Genomic DNA, 23,125 nt, shown 5'->3' on the forward strand with positions numbered 1-23,125 from the left:
TAACTGTCAGTGGAGTGGGGTTTTTATCAGTCTTGCAAAAGGAGGATATTTCTTATGTGCATGTTGAGGTGAGGGGTGGGGCAGAAGTGCATACATTATGGGTGCGTGTGTTTGTTTTTAATGTAACAGAGAGTAATTTATACTGTGAAATACATGACTTTGCTCTATTCTCCAGTAGGCATGAGGTTTGTAAACCAGATCTCACCTCAGGCAATGGTACAGTAACATGCTTGTATTAAGCCATTTCCTCTTGAATATGGGTGATAAAAGCCCTTGTTCTATGGAATTATTGAGAACTACTTTCTATGTAGTGTGTGTTCCTAAAACCCATGTGAATGATGGAAGTTTTGTCCATACATTATAACATAGATTTGAGTTGTGAGTGCTTTTTCAGATAGGGTATTTCAACAATGAGAAGCAGAAAACACAAATCCTTGGTTTGGGTGATTTAAAAAAAGATTGTCTGGTTGACAGAAATATGGCTAAAGTTCCCCTTCAGTATCTGTCTTCTTTAGGTAACAGGCACCTTGGCCATACAGACTTGGACTTAAAGTTCTGTAAGGTGTTAGTGTCTTTGGCTATATTTCCTGTGAAAGTAGATGTCCCTCCAACAAAGCTTCTTGCTATTATGAGCAGTCTTAAGACTTCAGTGAAAATATTTAAGTGGTATTTTAAGTATAGTCCTCTTCCCAGTGCAACAGGCAGTAGAAAAGCCAAGATAATTTGGGGCTGGGGACACGTTCAGAGATATGCAAGTAACTCTACAAAGACTGAAATCAATTCCTTTTGGGGTGGGTGACTAATTAGACCATTTGTCTCCCAAAATAACGGAATAATGGTTGCATGTGTGTAAGTATATACAAATATATATAAATAGAATAAGCAACCTGCAAAATATTTTTCCTATCAACCTTCACTCTACGTGAATAAATTGTAGCACTTGGACTTTGGAATTAAAAAAAAAAAAATCTTAACGTTAATTTCATCTTACCTTTTTCCTCCTCAGTGAAAAAAAAATTACCAATTTATATTCTTTAGTGAGCTAATTTACTTTCATAGAACAATGAAATCCATCTTTCAAATAAAAACATTTTTCACCACTAATGCTTCATAGCATGCTGTCTTTTTGGGAGGCGGAGGAAGGAAGATGGTAGTAAAGGGATTTCCCAATACGAGGAATTAATGTAGGAGAAGTAGCTAACACTGGTAGAAAAATAGCACCTACTGGCTTTGACAGATGAACTGTTTGGTTTTTGTCGGTGAAAATAATCATTGACTGGTTTTGCTTCCATACGCAAAAAGTGTTGTATCCCTTGGGAAATAAACCTGATGGGAAGAATACGAATATTCTGTCAAAAAAAACCCAGATTCCTCAGACTATAACAGGTTCTTGCAGCTTAGTGTTAGCTTTCCTGTATGATGGAATTTCTAAATGTGGAGAGGAGAATTGTCTTGTTGCTTTAAATTTTGTTATTGTTGGCTTTCATGTTCTGGGCAATGCACAGTAAAGCCCTAGGGATAATGTATGACTTAAAATAGGTTTTCATGCCTGCTACTCACTGTGTCAGATTTATTTCCTGAGTCCAGTTTCTATACTTTTTATAATCCCAATTAATAGCTATTTTTAAAAAGATCCCATTTACTTTCCTTACACTTTTTTTTTGCCTTCAGAGGCGACTGGTAAAATCACTTGAAGATCTTTGCTCACAGTATGATTTGACAGTCAGAAGTTCTACTGGTGACATTATACAGTTTATTTATGGAGGAGATGGCTTGGATCCTGCAGCCATGGAAGGGAAGGATGAACCACTGGAATTCAAGCGAGTTTTAGACAATATCAGGGTAAGGATTACTGAAATCTTTGTGGAAGTGTGAAAAGACTATGAAGCATGTAGGAGGAAGTAGCAAATTATGGGGAGAGTTGAAGTTGAAATATTTATTTTTAAATTGCCTTTTTGAGTGGTCCTGGTCAGTCTTTCAGCGTGTGTATACTAGGAGTTATAGGTTTGTTTTGTTTTGTTTTGTTTTGTTTTTTTTTACATTAGAACAGAGCAACTAGGACCAAACTGTGTATAAGCTGTGAAAAACAGAATTTTCTTCTGTGCTTAGACGTAATTTTAGGGCCTAATACCCAACTCACTAGATAAATTACTACTGGCTTAGTTGGGTACTAGATTGGACTTATATTACACAAAGTAATTCCTTATTAAATCAAGACATGCATATTCTTTGTGTTGAACTGCTTCTTAAGTCAGAGGCCTGATGTGTTGTTGAAGAACTCTGGACATACTGTGATGTTTGAAGAATGGTATTGTTTGGTTTTGGTTTTGTGGTTTGTTTATTTGTTGGTTGTTCTCTCCCCTCCTGCCCCCCAACAAAGATAAAAGCCTTTTGCTGAAATGACTGTTCAGATTTGTCTAATGTGAATGTAATAAATTGATAGAATTAGAAATATGTGTGTGTATACCTTCAGATTTACATAAGTAAGTAGAAGTCTATGTGGAATTTTTCTTCACAATAGTCTGGTATTATACAGTTAAAAAAAAAAACCAAACCAAACCAAAAAAAAAAACCCAAACAAACAAACCAAAAAAAAAAAGCGAACAAAAAAAAGGCAAAACCAAGCAAAACTAAAGAATGCTGTTAATCAATTATATATATCTATATTCTGTGTCTTTACAATGAAGTTTTTGTGCATACGTTTTATGTGAAGAAGTAGTTTCTTTCCTCTTAAGGCTGTATATCCATGCCGAAGTGAACCAGCCCTTAGTAAAAATGAATTGGTGTTAACGTCTGAGTCCATCATGAAGAAGAATGAATTTCTCTGCTGCCGAGACAGTTTTCTGCAGGTAATTATCTCACTTCCTTATCACACTGTGATTAACTTTTCCTTTTAAATCAAGGAAATTAAATAAAATGGCCTTACCAATCTCAATTTTATGTGTTAGTAGCAGGAGTAGTAGTTTGTTCAGTAATATATTTCTGTACATTTAGGGGGCGGGGAGGTAGGACTAATAATTTTAGTTCTTATTATGGTAGTTGTTCACATTTACCACAGGAACATTAGAAATGAGAGAAAAATCTAGTGATTTTTGAGTAGAAGGTGCTGCTGATCTGAGATACCTTGCTGGAACTTCTCTCCATAGCAAGATGGTACAGTAATTATGTGCTTCCCCTGGGACATCAGAAATGAAATAATACTTATTGACTCTATGTAAGAAACCACTAGGACTGAGTCTCATACTCCATTATTATGCATCTGTTTTGATATTACCAGCTTTCTGAATAACTGTTTTTACTCATTTGCTTGTTTTTCTGTAATAGAAACACCAGCCGTACACTTACACCTATTTACCTTGCTTTCTTATGACACTAACCCAGCAAAAGCTTCTGTCATATGAAGTACTTTGCTGGACAGGGCTTATCTTCTGGGGAGTACTTACATGTCTTTTAAGGATGAGTGAATGTTCACATGACTGCTTGCACTTTGAATTGTAAAAGTCAATTTGTTTGAAAGAGCATTAAGCAATTTTAATATTTATGAGAGCAGCCACACTTAAGGCTACTTTGGGAGACAGTGATAAAAACTGTAGACTTAACCTGCCTGTGCACATGTAAAGCTATTACCTTGATGAACCGTCTGATTACTGGCAGTGAGGAGAACAACGTGAATTTAGTGATCTGCTTTTGAAGGGTTACTTTTTAATAGATCAGACTGCTTCAGAGCAGAAGGTGACAAAACTAGTAAGCAGTTGTTTATAAACTTGATTTGCAATTCCGTTGCTAGAGCAGAGTTCAAAAAATAATTATATCCATACTTGAAATATGCTGTAATCTAAACTGCATCTCTGAAGGAAAAAAATGCAATATACTAATATCAACGTTTGGAGATAAAACTGTTCTTTGAGATGTACATCTTTTTAATCATATCAGGAAAATCTAAATAATTGCTATTAATTTCAGAAGCACAGATATGGCTACATCACCTTAATGGTAATTAGTTTAAGTAAAATTTTCAAGTTTTAGATACTGTTACATTTTCTTCTTTCCTTTTCTTTTTTTTCTGTTCATCCTTGAAGACATTAACTGAGACAGGTTATGAAAAATATTATGAGGTAATTGTAGCATGTGTGTGCACTGTGTGAGCATTAATGTTAGTGCTTTTTAGCTAAAGATGTGTGTATAGTGCTAAAGTAACTGATTAGCATATATACATTACTGCTTGTTAAATTATAATGTAGGCGTTCATCACAATAATTTACCCAATTCCTTTTTAATGGTGAAAACCATGACACATGAATTAATCCCCATGGTGAAATTTGAGGATTTTGAGGATTTGAGGAAGCTTTCTTTTAGTACATGACTTTCCTTTCTAAAACTCATTCTTTCAACCTTTCGGGGTATTAGCATGTCTTTCTGGTGTTTTCCTATCCCTTGCTCCACTTTTCCGTTCCAGAACAGAGCTATTTCTTACCACTCTTGTTTTACCAGGAGGTTCATATAATAGGCTTATCCACTCTTGTCCGGAAAACAGTATGTCTAAATAGCCTTCTTCGAACAGAGCAGCGTTCATTCTGCCTGCACTCTGCCCTCACTGGAGGGAATTCAACTCATGAAAAAGCAGATTGTTGGCTGGCACAGTTTCAATTGTGTTAATATTCTAAGGTATTTGAGTATATTAAGATACAAGTGAAAGGAAATTTTTGCGTTCTTCTTCTTGAAATTGGGAAAATCTTTAGAAACCCTCACAATTAAAAAAAAATGAAAATTCAATCATTTTTGAGATTTTTTTTTTTGAGATGATAGAATATGAGTACTGGGGAGTGTGATGCAAGCATGGAAAAGGCTGATCACACAGCCAGTCAGTGCTGGCACAAGTAGGGCTGACCTAATGGGTCTGCCTGGACTTGAATGGATTATTGCTGAATCTTGTGGGATTGTCTGTTCCACTCCGTGGGCTTCTTAACTGTGAGGATTCTATTAGCAGTGCTTCACATATATAAATGATCCCACTAGCTTCAGTGCTGGAAAACGTGAAGCAAACACCTGGGTGACTAGGCTTTATACCCTGGACTGCTATTGTGACTAAACACCGGCTCTGTAGGAGGTGACAAGGCCCACGTTGAGCTAGAGCTTACTGAGTCAGTTTGGTGCCTTTTTGTTAAACAGGTACAGACTAAAAGACTTTATAGGTTTAGACGATGTGAAAGAACCAATGGTTTCTCGAGCTTGCTGTGGAAGTTACAGAGCTGTGCTCATAGAGGACAGTGTTGCACTGAAGATAAGTCCATAGAGACAGACAGGCTCAGCAAAGAGTGAGCTACATTTTCTTTCTATTTGTAGCATAAATCAATAGCTTGGATAAACTGCGAACAGATAATTGAAAGCTGAGAGAAATAGGTAATTTCCTCTTTCAGTTCTTGTGCATGAATAAAACTTTTGACAAAAATAAATGTCTTCAGAGATTTATCTTTTATTTCTCACCTTTTTTGGCTCTAGTGTATGGAAATAATGTGTCATTTGAGTACCTTATTTTTACAATTCAGAATGATATATAACAATTGATTTAGTATGTTGGAGTTTTTTTTTTTTTAAGTATTTTGGAACTCAGGGACTGTCAAAGAGGAAAAGTTGACAATAAATCGTTTGCCGTAATGCTGTTTGCAGTCATATGCTGTTTTGGTCTTAAGTCTGCCCTATTGTGGACTTTCTCCATATGACCACATGACCAATTTTTCAGCCAGTATGACAACTTCTTTTGAGGAGTTGGTGGTGGTGTGGTTATTGTTACTGTCCCCTGATTTTGTATGAGTTGGTGAAAATTTAAAAGAACTTAGTCTTCAGTGTTCTGGAGGGAGAAGTTACTGTTACACCTTCTGCCTTCTTCCCCTTCCACTCCTCCCTTCCTGCGCCTCCACAAAAGAAGCATCTTTAAAGATAGAATTATTTTTAAAGTCTCTCCTTAGTGTTTTTTTTTCCTCTAAATCAAATGTTCTGGATGATCTTCTGCAAGTCCTGCAATATTCCTTTTTTTTTTATGCACCCGTAGTAAAAAGATTAATTTTTCTAATACCACATAATTGCTTAACACTTATTTTAGGAAATAAATCAAATTTCTATTTTATGCAAAGATTTCAGGGTCATAAACCTTTAAAATGGCAAAGTGTTTCATTCGTGAATTAATAAGACTTACTGCAGGGCAAAAGGGGCAGAAATGTATGAATGCATCCTGTTGTCATCCAAGCGGGGAAACAACTTGAAGCATCCATTCCAGCAGCACACTTCTGTTGTCCGTTCTTTCATTTGAACTTTGTTCTAGTATTCACAGAAAATAATGTACTGTCTGAAAATACCTTGAATACCAGTAAGAATGTTGCTATTTTGAGAATCTGAGGGTTCTACTAGGACGTAATAGAAGTGTTTTGATAATGATTTATGAATTCAGTTGTAAAAAAAAAAAAAAAAAAAAAGGCGGTCACTCAAATATTTACTCAATTTTGCAAGTAATTTGCAGTGCCTGTCTACTGCAGTGGTTGGAAGGAGTCCAGTACTGAGTGAAGAAGAGGTGATAATATGTAATCGTCATTCTGGTTGTCAGGCAGGACTAATGGCACGGAAAGGGTTTAAAAGGGCTCTAAAAATCAAACTATTCACTTCTTCACAGAGGCTTAAATCATTGTTGAAGTAGATAGGAAGGATTTCCTCTTGCTTTTTGTTTATATTTTGTTTTTGATGACCCTGTGTTATAATAATGACTTGCACTGAGTCCACTTCTATGGAATAGTTTAATCGTGGACCTCATATTTCATGACTTCTAGTGTACTTATCTATATCCAAAGCGTAATGCCCGAATGATAGAAATGTTGGATATTTTTCTAACAGTATTGTTTCAATTAATGTTCCAGTAAAGAACTACTAGAACTGCTAGAACTACTTTTTGGTAAACCTGATAAGAGAGTGAAAGGCTTATGTACTACTACATGTTAAATGCAATTATCTGCAAGCCCTCTCCACAGCATTGAGAAGTTATTTGAACTATGTTAGGTAGAGACTGATGTGTATATATAAATTTTGAGGGTTTTTTCCCCCCAAATAACATACATCTTGAATCTCTGAAATCTATCCAGCAGGTGTCCTTTATATACTTCCTCTCTTGCCACAGTCTTTCAACTTTGACTTATTTTGAATACTGAGAAATGAGTGAGAAGGTGTTTGTGTCAGTATACTCAGAAAATAGGAATTTTGAGATTTTTTTTTTTTTTTTTTTTTAATGGTAGGATCAGTTTCAGTAACTGGTGGGTAGGAGGGAAGGATCAACCAAAATCAAATCTCTTAAGTTTTCAGTGTGTGCTCAGGAAGGATGCTTTTATTCAGCGTGGACCATATTCCTCATGTACTGCTACTAATTTGTTGTTACACAGGAGTGAATCTGGTTTGCTAAATTCGAGTGTATGTGCGTGTCTAAGTTTTGATGTTCCTCTCTTCATATTGTGCATTGCTAATTTATTATTGTAAACATTCCATTTAGAGCTCTAAGCAAATAACTTGCTGCTGAAGACTTCAATATGAAGACCATGTCTTTGCTTACTGTTGTTTTAATGTAATTTCAGGAAATTAAAAAATTCATCAAAGGTGTTTCAGAGAAGATAAAAAAAACTAGGGACAAATATGGCATTAATGACAATGGCACAACAGAGGTAAATAGTTTCAAGGGAGTAATTATGTAGTTAAATCTTCATAGCTGTTGCTTTTCCAACTGTTCTATTCTCTTTTCAGCCACGAGTTTTATATCAATTGGATAGGATTACTCCAACACAACTAGAGAAGTTTCTAGAGACTTGTAGGGACAAATACATGAGGTAAGTGTTTAGCCTGTTATTTTCTCAATTTATTCCCCCCCCCATTTAGTGTTTCTAGCTTTGTTTGCAATCTAGGGGTGTATTTTGCTATTTTTACTGTATGAATGTTGGTTCTGTTGTGAATGAAGTACAAATAAAGAATAAGGAACAGTTGGCCCCAATGACATAAACATTGCAAGACAAAGGTAGAATGCCAAAAAAAAAAGCCATCTACAGGTGGGTTTGTTAAAGCAGAGTTGAGTCTTGTACGACAGTTCTAGAGGTCTGACAGAGCTGAGGTTTTTACCTTTCTGTCTGGAGTCATAATCAGATTCTTTCATTAGAAGACTCTCTACTAATTCGTTTGGTTTCCTTTTACATTGTAGAAAAAATGCTTTATATTTCATTTTATATTTCTTGAATATATGAAGCTATCTGCTTGTGTTTAGGCTATCTGCTTTGTGTTCTTCTGAAATAGTAGTAATCATACCAGCAAACACAGTTTTCTTCTATAGCTACTTACTACTTATATCCACAGATCTTGTTCTGACAGCAGATCCTGGTAAAAGCCAAAAGTGATAGGATTCAGAGTGAGAGAGGATATTGTTTAAACGCTAACATTTTTACACCCACTGGCAGACATGTTGCCTTCCTCCCCCTCTTAGAGGAGATTGTTCCAAACCTCCAGAGTCCATGCAAAATAACGTCTGAATAGATCAGTTCCAAATCTATATGAATCTTGATGGTTATTCTTGATCTACACAGCCTGTGAAGAGTTATGTCGCACTTTGTGCTAACGTGTTCTTAAATCTGTTATGCACTTGTAGGAGTTTTTTGTTTGTTATTCTTGGTCTCTAACAAGATAGTGATAGTGTGGATGTTTTCATCTCTTTCTCCATTGAGAGTTGTTTCATTTACTTAGACTCCTTGGATTTGTTCATTGGAATGCAGCCATTGGTGACATCTGCTTTGTGGCCTCATGTTCACCTGCATCAATTGTTTACTAATATTTTTTGTTTTTCTAGAAAATTCATGTATATGTTAAATTCTTAACATAACTATTTTAAAGCAATTACCAGTTTTCTGCTTTCAGTTATTAGGATTACTTGCTTATGTTTGTCTTAAGCGTTCTTAAATGGGAATTGCCTATTTTACTGTAGTAAGTTGTTTTAGCATATATTATGCTGATCTGACAACTGAAAGATGGTACCCTTGGAAAGGATCTAATTGCTGTAATGGTTATTTTGTTTTATAGACTATTGTCATTTTACCGGGAGAAATCTCTCAGCTGATATTTCAGCAATTTTTGGGTAGATATGACATGGATGTAAAGAGATCTCCAAATAATAGTGAAAACAATAACCTCTACTTAAATAATTTTGTTTTACAGTCACCCAGAATTAATTTCTTTAGATGTTACAAGCTAAATCACTATTAGACAGCAGTTTTATTTGGTAAGAGTTCATTAAAGAAAATGCAAGAAGGCTGCTACAAGTTAGATTGATTTAGGAAGTGGTATTGTGCCTTAAGTTCAGAGGTTGTGTTTGCTCTAGAAAAGCAGATCACATTGCACTCTGTGCAAGCTTAAGAATGCTAATGCAGGATCTGAACAAAATTGTAGTGGAGAATGTAAACCACCCTTCACATCTCATTTTGAGATTGCATATTGTAGAGTAGTGGTCTTCATTTTTTTTTTTGTCCTGTAAGGACAACCAGTTCTCTAAGTACATAAATTTTAGAAAGGGACAAATGTGGGAATGAGCCCATTACATGCATAACTTGAAGGGAAAGTAGGTTATCAGTATAGGGCTTTTGAATAAGAAGAAAACAAGAATGCATTAATATCTGGATTTTACTCTGATTAAAAAGTAGTCTGCATAATAATTTCTTAAAGAAGACTTAATAAAGGTCTTTCATGCTTAAGCATATAAAGGGGAGTTTTGGAAATGTTAGCGTATGGGATTTCCCTTGAATGGGGAATCCTGAATCCACTGCTTGATGCTTAGGAGGAGGACAAGCGTTTTGGTTTTTGTTGTGGATGTTATACTGTGGAATGCCTGTATGACAGGGCATCTTCTTGCCTTGCGTGAGATCAGTCTTGAGTATTGGTGACCTTTTAACCTCTCTCCTGTTTGTTTATTAAAAAAAAAATTAACAAACTTCTCATACATCTACCAGAATAGTTTCTGTCTTTCTTTGCTTAGGATTTTATGCCTTATTGAGTTCTATGTCTCTTTCTGTATTTTTTAATGAGAAAATTTCTGTATCAGGGCACAGATGGAGCCTGGTTCTGCAGTAGGAGCTCTTTGTGCACAGAGTATTGGTGAGCCTGGCACACAGATGACTCTGAAGACTTTCCATTTTGCTGGCGTTGCTTCAATGAACATTACTTTGGGTGTGCCAAGAATCAAAGAAATCATTAATGCTTCAAAGGCTATTAGGTAATAACATTGGTTTGGGTTGGGTTTTTTTCCATTTGCCTAAGTGAAACCTGATAGATAAATTTGCAATATGTGATAGCATTTCCCTGTTCTCAGTAATATACTAGACAACATTAAATGCATGGAATACCCGAACAAGAAAAATCTAATGTCTGTCCAACTAAGTGATACTTAGGGCCAGAGAAGAGACAAGTTTTATTTTTCTGAAAATCAAATGAGGTAAAGTGGTTACTTATTAAGTTTAATATTCTGTTAGGTGTCTCTTGGATATTGTGAAACTTTCTGGTGTTTAGCAGTAGTTGAAGCATACCTATTCCTAGGTATCCATGAAGGCATACTTAAATAATACTAGAATGGTGTACACCATGAAAATAGTCACTAGTTGTTGTGTTATAATCTCTTGTGTGTTTGCTTGTTTTTACCAGCCTGAAGTACACGAACAATAATTTTCTTAAATGTACCTGAGGAAGCTGAAGGTCTCTTTATCTTATTAAATACTACTCTAGATATGAGATACGTTCCATAAGGCAAGCTGTAATTCAAATTGCCATCTGTAATCTAGCTGAGCAATTTCCTAACTGGTTTTTTTTGTGTGTTTATTCTTTGTAGCACCCCTATTATAACAGCACAGTTGGACAAAGATGATGATCCTGATTTTGCCCGTCTGGTTAAAGGAAGAATTGAGAAAACTTTATTAGGAGAGGTACGAAAAATTGTATTATTGCTAATGCTTTAACACTAGCCAATTGCTATGGGGCATTTTAACAATTTTCATATTCTAACTATTTCATCCTTATCTCTTAAAGATTTCAGAATATATTGAGGAAGTGTTTCTTCCAGATGATTGTTTCATCCTAGTGAAGCTATCTTTAGAGCGCATTAGACTACTGAGATTAGAGGTGAGTTGTTCAGTTCTTATGCAGAATATGCCTTGGATAAGTTCCAAAGGGTCTCTTAATCCTGCCTCAGAAGCAGAAATGAGACCCGTGGAAGTCAAAAAAACAAAGTGAACGAAGGATGTTCTGTGGCAACATTACATCTGGATTTTTTTCCCTTTTTTTTCCTTGTAAAGTGGATATTTTTTCCTTTATTTGGAAATGAGAGAACATACATTCATCTCCTGGTGTCTTGCTAAATACAAGCCTGCCATTTCTGTCCGTTAGTTAACATATAGGCTGGTACCTCAGCACAGAATAGTATTTCGAGCAATGTATAAGAGTAGCAATTTTTGGTTTTTTTCTACGTTCTGCTTTGTTATATTGTGCTGAAAGACTGCTGCATGTATTCGAGCAGATTTATATACGTTAAGAGAGATACCCTGATGTTTGCTGGCTGACTTTTGCCACAGGTGAATGCAGAGACTGTGCGCTACTCTATTTGCATATCTAAACTCAGAGTAAAGCCTGGGGATGTTGCTGTCCATGGAGAAGCAGTTGTCTGTGTGACCCCTCGTGAAAATAGCAAGAGTTCAATGTATTATGTATTGCAGTCCCTGAAGGAAGAACTACCAAAGGTAAAAACAAAGGCTTGTCTCGTGCTTTTGTGGGAGGTAATCGGTAATAACAATTTGGAGTTTTATGGTGGGAAGACAACATAATTCTTGTCAGTATTGACAATGAAGATAGGCTGAGTCTATAACTCTTAGATTGCAATGCTACTGCTTTACAGCTGAAACTAAGCCTCCAATACTAATCTTTCTACATAAAATTGAAGCCTCGATACTTTCCTTACAACATTTACTGAAGCATTCCGAGTGCAGCATTTGTATGAAATAGTTATATATTCTTCCAGCTGCATCTAGAATTGAACCACATGATGGTATCTGGCATTTTTGCAGCTTTTTGTGAGGAGACTGTCTACTTCGGATTTTAAAAATAGTGATAAGTGAACCTTATTATTGGCAGGATGCCCGTTCTTTGTGTGGATCTACCACCTTTCAGAGACCTAGGTCTGAGTGTGAGGATATCTGGCATAAAACATAAAATGTAGGTAGTGGGTAGGGTTTATAGTGCAGTGTGAATGTCACATTTGCACTAGTGCATTTAAGAGCAGGATATGTTATTTCATATGTATTTCAATTGAACATTTACTCCAAATGACTAGAGCTTCTTAATTGGTTTGAATGCTGATAAGGGTTACCCTTTTACACTGCATTACTGTACATCAATGTTACTAGTTTTTTTTGTTTTGTGGAGGTTGTGGTACAAGGTATACCAGAGGTTTCCCGGGCTGTCATACATATTGATGAACAAAGTGGAAAGGAAAAATACAAACTTCTAGTTGAAGGTGATAATCTGCGAGCTGTTATGGCTACTCACGGAGTGAAAGGAACAAAAACGTCCTCTAACAATACTTACGAGGTAATGTTCAAATGGGTACTGTGGGTTTTTCCCCATAGCATTTTTATTACAAGTGCTCGTTTGTGCTCAGATGCAGCAGTTGATATCTAATCAAGCCTAATAGTTGTCAGAATGCATTAACACAAGAGAATAATTTGACTGGCAGCCCTATTCACTTCAAAGAAGCTTTTTCTATAAATATTTTTAAACGGGAGAAATGCAGAAGGGTAGTAATGGAAATGGAGTATTATCTGACATCGGAGGGTATTTGTTCCAGGAATATACTTGATCCAAGCGTTTGGTTCTTCATTAATCTAACATAATCTCTTGTGTAGGTAGAGAAGACACTAGGAATTGAAGCTGCTCGGACAACCATTATCAATGAGATTCAGTATACAATGGTGAACCATGGTATGAGCATTGACAGGAGACATGTTATGTTGCTGTCTGATCTAATGACTTACAAGGTTTGTACTATGCTTTTTCTAAATGTTACACTGGCCTGTTTATACAAATTAATTTTACCATGTTTGAGAAGGATGAATGAGCTAGGGAGATGGAAATCATTATAGGTTTAAAGAATTTTAAGTTGTACTGACCAAATACTGTTTGTATATCAAACAAAATGCTTAATTAATCTAGTTCTTGGGGATAGGGGGGAAAAGGTCTATTTTGACTGAAAACAAGTTGATAATAATGAGTAGGGAATGATAATTTTGTATCGGAAATAGGAATCCTAAAAATTGTGGTATGAAAATCAACTGTTTGGGTAACCATGCATGCAATTTAAGGCTTGCTGTGCAGAAAACCACATGGGGTGTGGTTCATAGCAGCTGCACTGTATATGAGAGTCAAAGGATACAGACATTACAAATAGAATCAGATTACATGTAGAGTATGAACAGTCTTCCAGAACTTGTTAGTAGAAAACCGTATCTGTTCTTTATTGGTTGACTTTCTTTCTTTCACATCCAATATGTTTTTTAGGTTTGAGTACACTTAGTGAAGTAAGATTTTCCACTTTGCCTGCCAGAGTGCAAGGGTTTAATTTGGCTAAAATGGATGAAGGAGTTCTGACTTCTCCCAAAACTGTAGGGCTTTGTTGTACTGAGCTGCAGCAGTCCCCAGGGCTGGCCGTGTGGAGCTGCAACACAATAGTGGAAAAGGGCATCAGAATGCAGTGTTTTACACTTGTTGGGCTCCTAGCATGCATTCTTTTGTCTGTACTTCTGACTTGTGCTTCTGTGCACAGTCTGTTATAATCAGGATGTTAGAAACAGAGGCATAAATAAATTAGTTTAAAAAGCTAATTACTTTTTTTTCTGGAGAGTGAAAAAATGAAGATTTAACATCATCTGTAATCTCCTGGCAGCTGAACTCAGATTTATCAGTAGACAATAGGCAGTAGCTTCAGCATAGTGCTCTCAGACCCCACTAAAGTTTGTAGCTCAGCAACTAGTTTATAATTGTGTGGTTTTTTTCTCATGGCCATGTTTCTTTCAATCTTTCCAATATTTTGCTTTTTTAAAAAAAAAAAATCTATTAACCATTTATAACAGTTTCTCTTGTCGTCGAAACCAGGACAGTTGTGTATGAATAATCACTTGTGTTTTATTTTAATATTGGTTACTAGCAAACTATTAACCTGCAGGATGTTTAACTGTGAAGCAGCATATTATGACAATGCTATATTGTACATAGTAACCTTTTTACTTACTACTTGTTTCATGTGTTTGTTAGAATAAAACCTGTATTTCTGTTGTTCACTTGAATTGCTGCTTTAGCAAACACAGCTGACCTCCAGCCACTATTGTGATAGTCTGTCTTTGGGTTTTTCCATCAATCAAGGGTGAAGTGCTGGGCATTACTAGGTTTGGACTGGCAAAAATGAAGGAAAGTGTGTTGATGCTGGCTTCTTTTGAAAAGACTGCAGACCATCTCTTTGATGCTGCCTACTTTGGACAGAAGGATTCTGTTTGTGGTAGGTATTTCAAATTCTGTTGCAGTTTGTGGTCCTTACCCAGCATCTGTAAACCTCTTCAAAGCAATGGATTTTTGTCCTTGTAAGCTTTCTGTTCAGCTTACATGTCAAAAACTTCAGGTCTGAGGCTGATCCATGCTTCTTGGTCCTAGAAGTTTGGTGGTTGTTTCTCTACTTCTAATCTCAGTCAGAGATCTTGAAGTCAGTTGGACATTTGTTGTATGTTTCTTAAACTAGGCTTTTAGTAATTTGATTTTACTTCTCACCACATAGCACAGTGAAATACCAGGAAATTTGTCCCACTATCAGTAGTTCTGTTTTTTTCAATTGTGAAAGTTTGTGTATCTTCAACACCTAAAGCTGATTAAGGAATCTAGTACCCCATTCAGTATTTAGGTTTTGTTTTCATTCCTACTAAGAAGTAGGAAGACATATGTGTCTCGGTAGCATAGGTGAGTATCATACTGTGCATAATGATTGCTTATGTGATTTGTCAATTGTACCTAGAAATAAACAGAAAGGCAAAGTTCTTGTCTTCTTCAGTTAGTTCTGATTTAAATAGATAAAAATTGTGTTTGTTTTTTTTTTTTAAAATTAGAAGCCTTGTTTATCAGTACTCCATTCATTAACAGAACAGAGAAGATCCCTGTGCTGAGAAATTTATTTTTAAATGTATCTGTTCCTCAGTTTTAAAGTTAAGTTCATTAACATCCACTGAATCATCTTCTCACTGAATTGATGAAAGAATCTGATAAGAGTCTAAAAATATATGTATACATGCACACAAGTGCACACATGCACACGTACATACAGCCAAACAGAAAATTCAGATAGATGAGTTTTGTCATTCTTTGTCTCTTAACTTTGCATTTCTACCATGTACTTTAATATTTGGAATTGAAATTGTTCTTTTTTTGAACTCTTTTGCCTCCATTCCTCCCAGATTTCATTCTCCTTTAAGCTACATGCATTTTGGAATGATTTGTTAAAAAGTCTCTATCTAGTAGGTTAAACAGAAAAGTAGAAGTCAAGCAGGTTTCACCCTCTTCATCATCTGTTTATGTAAGGCCTACCACCCTGGAGCTGTAACTGCTCATTTGGAGTTTCTGGGTGCTAATGAAGTGTAAAAATATTAAGGTATTTTGTTTAGGTTTACTAGTTTGTGTGTATTTTGAAGTGGCCTTAGAAAGTGTAGTCAATTTCAAACAGTGCTTTGTAGACAATATATTTTCTGAATTGCTGGAATCTGTTAGAAACATTTGTATTGCTAGTTTGTATTTTAAGAACTCTGCCACTTTCTGACTGTCCAGCGTTCCATGTGAGTAGGATTTTTCTTATTTTATTTAATTATTATTTGCCCATAATTACAAAGATCCTATGGGAGACTGATTCCATCCTGGACAGTAAGGAGAAGAAAATGTTTTCTCAAAGTCCCCTCTGAGCTGGTAAAATCTTGTTTTGAATAAAATGGAAACCAAATATCTTTTCATGTTGCCTTCTATATAAATGCTTTACGTCAAATAAGGAAATGGAATGGACAAAACAAAAAATTGTTGTCTGTCTTCCAAAACTGAAGAGATGATACTGGCTTGCTTGTATGAAAAAGTGCTGTGCAGCTGCCTGACCTGGCCATCACTATTTATCTCTCTGAATTGCTATGAAAAGACTCTTACACACTCATGGTTTTGCAACTCCAGAGCAGGAGAAAATTATAAACGTTCCCAAGAAAAATGATTATGTACCCAAAATCAACTATAGGTGCTGAACTGAACAGCACCTCAAATCAGTGCTTCTCCTGAATGTGTGCGTGTAGTTTTAGACCATGTGGCCTTTGAATTCCTTTTGTCTTGTAAGATTTTTCCCCCTGAGAAAATGGGGAACAGCTGATTCCTGCTTTACCTACATAAAGACAAGCATTTTCTTTTGAGAATTGCTGATGCCACCTTTCAGTGGGCAGAGTGGGTTGAAACTAGAGCAGAGGAGTACATCCAATTCCAGCAACATCCACTGGGTGCTGGAAGCAGGATCAGCAGGAAGTGCTACTATCTGCAAGCCACTGCTTAGAGATATAGTCAGTTTACCTTTCTGTCCCCTTCCCAAAGAGTAGCCAACAGCACTCTCATTTCGAACTTAAGAGTGGGAACTAAGAGCTACACATCACTGCTGTGACATTCATTTATGAGGAAGGGATCTGGAAGGGAAGTGTAAAAAAAAAAAAAAAAAAAAAAAAAAAACCAAAAAAAAAAAAAAAACAACTCTGCAATAAGAGCAGTATGACTGGCTTCATCTCTAGTTTCTTCCAGCTGAAAGTGAGAGCAACAGTTCATAGCTGTCAGCCAGACGCTTAGATCTGCAATAGATTGTAACTGGTGGTGTTGCAAGAGATTGCACTGGAGGAGTCTTGGATGGTCATTAGAGCAGCACGTGCTGTACTGGCCGTTCTGCCATCAACAACATCATTATCTTCACCCGTCTGATACGATTGTCATTGGCCTCTAGTATACATTAGTCTGAGCAGATATGTAACGTACACTTAGTTATTAAAGCGGCATGTTCTGTCTGAACATTTCCTGCCATACGTGACTGCTGTCAGATGCTGCAAACTATTACTTTGTCCATGAGGCAAAAGGGAAATGGGGAGGAAGGGCTTCTGGTTGTATACATGGAAGTATTGCAAGGGAAGAAGGATTCCCAAAATCTAAATGCAGTTTCCATGGTTCAGTGGTTGGCTCAGGTTGAAAGGTTATTGTGCAAAACCAGGTAAGTTTTATTCTGCTAGGTGTTAGAAAGGTATTTCCTTTACCCATTGTAACCTGCGTGCTGTAGAGGCTGTACAAAGTAGTGGGCCTAAATATATAGTAACTCCTAAGCATTCTATTTTGCACAAGATTAAGTGCATAATGTTGGAAAATACGTAGTAGAAATGCAGCAATGGTCCAAGAGCAAAAATACAGAATCTTCATTCATATACATTTAAATTACCAATCAAGTCTTGCCAGAATTTTAAGCAAATTTATTTTCATCCTTTGTGCATTCAAAGGTACAGCTTTTTATTGTTATTTTCTTAAACATTTAGTTGAAGGACAACATTCTTATACTCCTAAGAATGTGCGAAAGTGTCATTTGGATCGTAACAGTATGCAGAGGAAAAAACCACTGGTATCTGATAGCTTGCTTTTAAAAAAAAAAGAAAAAGTTGTATACATCAGTAGATCTGGAATATGAATGTGTCAACACATTGCTGTGAAACTGTTACAGCTATCAAAAATAGTTGGGACAGACTAAATCTTCAAAACAAGGACTTTTTACATCGTGAAAATGCAAAAAGTGGTATAGCTAAAGTAGTGGTATACCTCTTTCACTGGGAATTTGCAGGTGTTTCAAGGGAACTTGGCCAGATTTGACTGAAGTCTTAGCACTGAGTCAGAGAATGAACACAAAATAACTTTGCCTTGCATCTTCTGCTATTGGCACTGAGTGGAATGTGTTTTCTCCAAAAACAAACCTTCTGAAGCTCTTTCATTGCTAGAGAAGGTGTTTAGGTTAGATTTAATTTTTTCTGTCTAGAATTTAAATAACACAGATTAAATAACATACTGATCTGATGACCATAACATTTAACTTTATCTAGTGAAGAGACCTTGGTCTTTACCTGTGAGGTTCAAGGAGATTTGATAGGCAATGCATACAGAATGGGCAAATGAAAATAGTTTTGTAAATCCTTACTCTTCAGATGTTCAACATGTTTGTTTTTTTTTCCTAGGTGTTTCTGAGTGCATCATCATGGGAATTCCGATGAATATTGGAACAGGACTTTTTAAACTGTTGCACAAAGCAGACAAAGAATCAACTCCTCCTAGGAGGCCTCTGATATTTGATAATAATGAATTTCATATTCCCATTGTTACATAGAACTTGGACATAATACAAGATAGCAAAACAAGAAATGGCAAGAAAACATCATTTAAATTAAGAAATGTGTATTATCATCGGTTCTGTGTGTCTCTAACTGTGAATTGGTAAGTGAAATGCTATCAAAAGAATTGCCTACCACCTGTTGTTAGTACAGACCCTGAAAGGAGAGACTTCTCTGCACCAGAGAGTGGAAATAAATTTAAAGTGGATTTCAGCTGATAAAATTTTCTTGTTCATGTGCTAGAATTAGATATTTGTGTTAATGTTAATGGGTGGAAGTTGTTATTAACTCAGTATTAGACACATGTATTCAGATTTGATTAAAAAAACCCCAAAACTGCAAGAGTTCTGTGAGCTTGCACAGAGTCCATTTGGAAATGGCCTTTCAACAGGAGCTGCAGAGGTCAATCTAGCTGTTAAGAACAGGCTTCAGAAAGCTAGAACTGAGTCTCTGATTAATTCATACTGAGTTAAACTTCAGGAGTGCTGTTGAAAGTGTTTGAAATATTTGCTCTTTGCTTGTGTTTTTTTAATTGCTTTTCTTTTATCCCAAGTTATTATCCAGTAAATGGTTTTCCTCCCCAGGATTCTGCTTTGGGACATACCTGCAAGAAGCTGCAGATTGTAAAGCTGCTACTAAGTTCCGAGAAGACTGTTATAAGAACGTTACAAATTATAAATAGCTTTTCATATTATAGCAGCTGTTAAACTGCTGGAATCTGTAATGTACAGCAGTCTTAGTTTTGGGGAAGTTTCATAATTGAGCAGGATCATCTGAACAACCTAGTTTTATTTTAATATATAAAGTAGAAATAGAAAGGGAAGCTGTTTTCATACATTGCCATGAAAGATTTTGAAAGTATTTTAATCTTTAGCCCACTAGAGCAGTTCTCAGAATTAATACGGATTTTAAATTATTTCAGTGTAGTATGTTTAAATTTACTCTGGTGCTACTCTGGAGGAAAAGTTTCTTAGTGTTTTCTTGTCAGCAGTGTTTGGATATTCAGTGTGCTCATAACATGGGTCAAGGTTGGAGAGAAACAAAATATAGAGAGAGAAAAGCTGAGGCTGTGCACTCATGAAGTAAAAGCAGGCTGCTGAATGATCTAGCATTTGAAAATGAATGGGTTTGTGCTGCAGTTCGTCTGCATGTAGCAACGAAAAGAAAAGTGTAAGGCTACATTCAGAGAATGTAAATCTGTTGTTTTAAGTCTTAAGGTGCTACTGTGTTTATTTTTTTCAGTCATCCTCCATGCAGAGAAGACCTGATGTGAAATTCAACATAGCTATTCGCAAATTATTTTGTATTTTCAATGTGATAGTAAGATATACTTCTGCCTAGATTTTGGTAGGGTAAAGACTGAGAATGTAATGCATTTAGTATCTGCTCTAAAAGCCATCTATATTTAGCTGTCTCCCTTTTAACAATAGAAATTTCAGAATAAATTAAAATTTTCTTTGTGATCTCAGTGAGATTGCCACTTACTGATTTGTCTGTATAGAAGCCTAGCTCTATCTCTTTTTAAAGGTGTAAGTATAAGACAGGTAGGGGCCAAATGGAGAGAAAGCCCATAAACCTTTCCTGTGGATAAGTACTTCATTTTATCATGGGAAACTCTACTGAAAGTGCTTGGTATTTTTGTGAGTAAAGATGCTTCTGAAGGTGTAAATGGGTGGAGTTTGTACTGGAATGAGTAACCACCTCTTTCCTTTCTTTTTTTTTTTTTTTTTAAGTATAGTGAAATGCGACTATTGAAATGGTGGTTTTACTCTCTAGTATGTGTTAAAAGAATTCAGTAAATTACATCTGTTATCATTGTCTTCAATATGACAATAAAAAAGCAGAGATAAAGAAAATGTAAACCTTGTGTTTGTTTATTGATGCATTATATTTGTGCATAATTAATTTATGGATTACCTAACCTGTCTCCCTCATCTGCTTAGTTATTAAGACAGTTAAGAATTATTGAGCTTAAATCTCAGGTATTTACAACCTAAATGCATATGTAATATAAAACTTGCTTAAAGGAAATATAAACACAGCTTGCCCTCCGAGCAGCCTATGCGCTTCATAAGTATTTCAGCCAAAAATAGATTGTTTACAAGAGCAGTCTGAATTAGTAATTACTGTTTGGGCTTTCTGTACAGTCAGTAAACAAATGAGCTGTTGGGTTTCACTCATAAGCAGCTTTTTTTAAGGGTCAGTTTTAATGGTCAAAGAAATACAACTTTCGGATATTTCTTAAAATTTACATTTTAATTTTCTTATCTTTAGTGCAGGTTTCATTATTAAAAAATAAATACTATTTTCCTCTATTTTCTAATTAAAGTGCTAACTGAAATTAAAAACTAAGTTAAATGTAAATTTTCAAGAAATAATTTCGTTTCTGAAACATTACTAGATAACAGTAGAAGCGCTAGAACAGAACATCCCAGACAGCCAGCATGTCTTTGCGTGGAAAAGCATCACTGATTCAGTTATAATGTCTCAGTTTGTGTGCTTATTACAGTAAAAACACTTGTGAAGTTAATGCTAAAAATCTCTAGCTATTAGGTTATGGGAACAATTAGGTACTATCATTCAAATTTGATCACCAGCTGCCCTTAAAATTTTAAACATCATCCAGCTCCTGTAGAACATAGGCATTGAACTTGGAATAGTGGGGTTGCTGAAGAATCTCAAGGATGACCTGCGTAGCCAGTGGTGCAGCAGTCGGGCAGCAAGGCAAGTGGGCGGCCTGAGATGGGAACCCGGATTCGTATGTCGTGTTTTTAAGAAAGCAAGAATTGGCTACCAAAATTCATTTAGTTAGTTATGAATATCCATATCCTGATTTCTAATTTTCTCCATATTTTTCATCTGTTTTAGAAGAAATGTAAACTTTTCCTTAATTGTCAGGTTTAGAAACTCCTTGATAAGTCATTATTTATAAACTGATCCTTGATTATTTTTTTTACTCGGTGAGGTCTACTGAAAACACTACTCTACTGCGTGACTTGGGCTAAAACTTGAAAACAGTTTTCTGTCTTAATCTCAAGTAAATGGCAAAGCAGATATATTCAAGATTAGTAGTTCTGGATTTTATGTGTAGTGGGTCAAAAAAACCCCTTCCATCTCCACTTTTTCTTTCTGTCTAACAATAGGAGTAGCTGAATAATTACTTCTAAAAATACTTCAGTAAATACTTGGAGATGGGGGAGCTTCTGTACGTCTCTCTTTGCCTAAAAACAAACACGTGAAAACCCACCTTTGGTCCCTCTGATTGGAACACAGAAAATGACCTGCTAGTCGGGTGACAGCTGCGATGGCGATAGGTCGAAGGCTGCGGAAACTGCTGGCGGGCCCTGTGCGTAGCAAGGGGGCGGCTGAGCTCGGCGGTGAGGGCAGCATCTTTTCAGCGATGGGAACAGAGCAGAACCGGAGCAGAAGCCTAAGTGAAGCGGGAGAGGACAATGAAGAAATCAAATGGAGAAGCTAAGGAAAGCTCTACTTCTTGAGACTGTTGCAGGAGGGTTAGGGGTTTGCTGTGAAATACGTTTCTGTGACAGCCGTATGGATGGCCAGATGCAGCTAAGAACATTCAGGAAAGACAAGCACGTGTCCCAGGGCCACAGCCGTTTGCTGTGGAGCTGGGCAGGGCTCTCTGGGCAGGGTGTGCAACTTCAGTTGCTGGTGGTTGAAGTGAAGCTGGAGTGCTTTTGCAAGCCTGTATAGTATTCTTCTACAATGTATATAGCCTACGTAATTTTGACAGAAGACTAGATATAGACCTGACAGGATTATAATTTTCACAGATGAAGATTGCACTAACTAGCCATCTGTGACTGCTTAACCTATATCCTTTGACAAATTACTGTTCTCTCCCCATAGTACTTGTATTTGATGGGAAGAGTACTTAAGGTGGAAGAAGTATGCAGGCAAAAATTGTAGTTAAAATTAATTAGTAAGCCAATAAGCAGAGAGCAATGTTTTTTTTAAAGGGCACTTCATTTAAAAAAAAAAAGCACTTTCTTAGAATGTTTATCAGGAAACTACTTTACACGTGTCTCTTATCTGCAGAGAGATAAGAAAACGGAAGCACGTGCTATATAGGTTTCCTGTTGTGAATATGGGAAGCTGGGAATAAATCCAGAACTGTGCTGCTTTGGTCCGTAACTTGGAGAAATTTAGTATGGAGGGCTATTCCTTTTTTTGCTTTATCTATGCTTTTTTTTTTTAAAAAAAAAAAAAAAAGGAAAGCAAATAAATGCTGTATTTTATAAATTAACTACAAGTAGGATAAAATTCGGTCCCTCCGGGACAAATACTTACTGATGTCTGACCACTTGTCACTGTTTCCGTATAAGCTGAAGGAACCACTGCAACAGGTAATTCCGCAGTTCTGTATCGCTGTGCTTGCAGACAGGAATGTCTTTAGAAAACCATAGCAAACAGGATAAAGATTTTCGTAGTATCTACATATTTCCCGAAACTCTTCCGTGAATGTAACTGATGAATGTTGTCCCTCCAAAATGGTTAGCTAAAGCTTTGTATTCAGACCTAGAAAAGTCTGTCAGTAACTAAATATCTCTTAATATTTAAACATAAGAAAATAAATTTTCTTATGGGAA

General features: G+C 36.2%; 1 protein-coding gene across 7 annotated transcripts in view; it reads left to right on the plus strand.

Annotated features, from left to right (window-relative positions):
• Positions 1-22,094, plus strand: part of POLR3A (RNA polymerase III subunit A) — a 41,085-nt gene extending 18,991 nt beyond the window's left edge. The window contains exons 20-33 of one of the 7 annotated variants that reach the window (XR_012674271.1): positions 1,672-1,842; positions 2,736-2,849; positions 4,080-4,115; positions 7,611-7,697; positions 7,777-7,859; positions 10,109-10,279; positions 10,889-10,982; positions 11,086-11,178; positions 11,628-11,792; positions 12,475-12,639; positions 12,954-13,085; positions 14,467-14,599; positions 18,363-18,618; positions 21,659-22,094. Coding sequence is in view for 3 of the 7 variants with exons in the window: in XM_075154380.1 (XP_075010481.1) it covers positions 1,672-1,842; positions 2,736-2,849; positions 4,080-4,115; positions 7,611-7,697; positions 7,777-7,859; positions 10,109-10,279; positions 10,889-10,982; positions 11,086-11,178; positions 11,628-11,792; positions 12,475-12,639; positions 12,954-13,085; positions 14,467-14,599; positions 18,363-18,511 (1,593 nt within the window). In the remaining 4 variants the exon portion in view is untranslated. Of the gene's footprint in view, positions 1-1,671; positions 1,843-2,735; positions 2,850-4,079; positions 4,116-7,610; positions 7,698-7,776; positions 7,860-10,108; positions 10,280-10,888; positions 10,983-11,085; positions 11,179-11,627; positions 11,793-12,455; positions 12,640-12,953; positions 13,086-14,466; positions 14,600-18,362; positions 20,372-21,658 lie in introns of those variants that run through there. The other 6 variants (XR_012674273.1, XR_012674272.1, XM_075154380.1 and 3 more) reach the window with 6 other exon arrangements.
• The last annotated feature ends 1,031 nt before the right edge of the window (positions 22,095-23,125 follow it).

This window comes from Calonectris borealis, chromosome 7 (assembly GCF_964195595.1).
Source record: "Calonectris borealis chromosome 7, bCalBor7.hap1.2, whole genome shotgun sequence".
NCBI classification, from domain to species: Eukaryota; Metazoa; Chordata; class Aves; order Procellariiformes; family Procellariidae; genus Calonectris; species Calonectris borealis.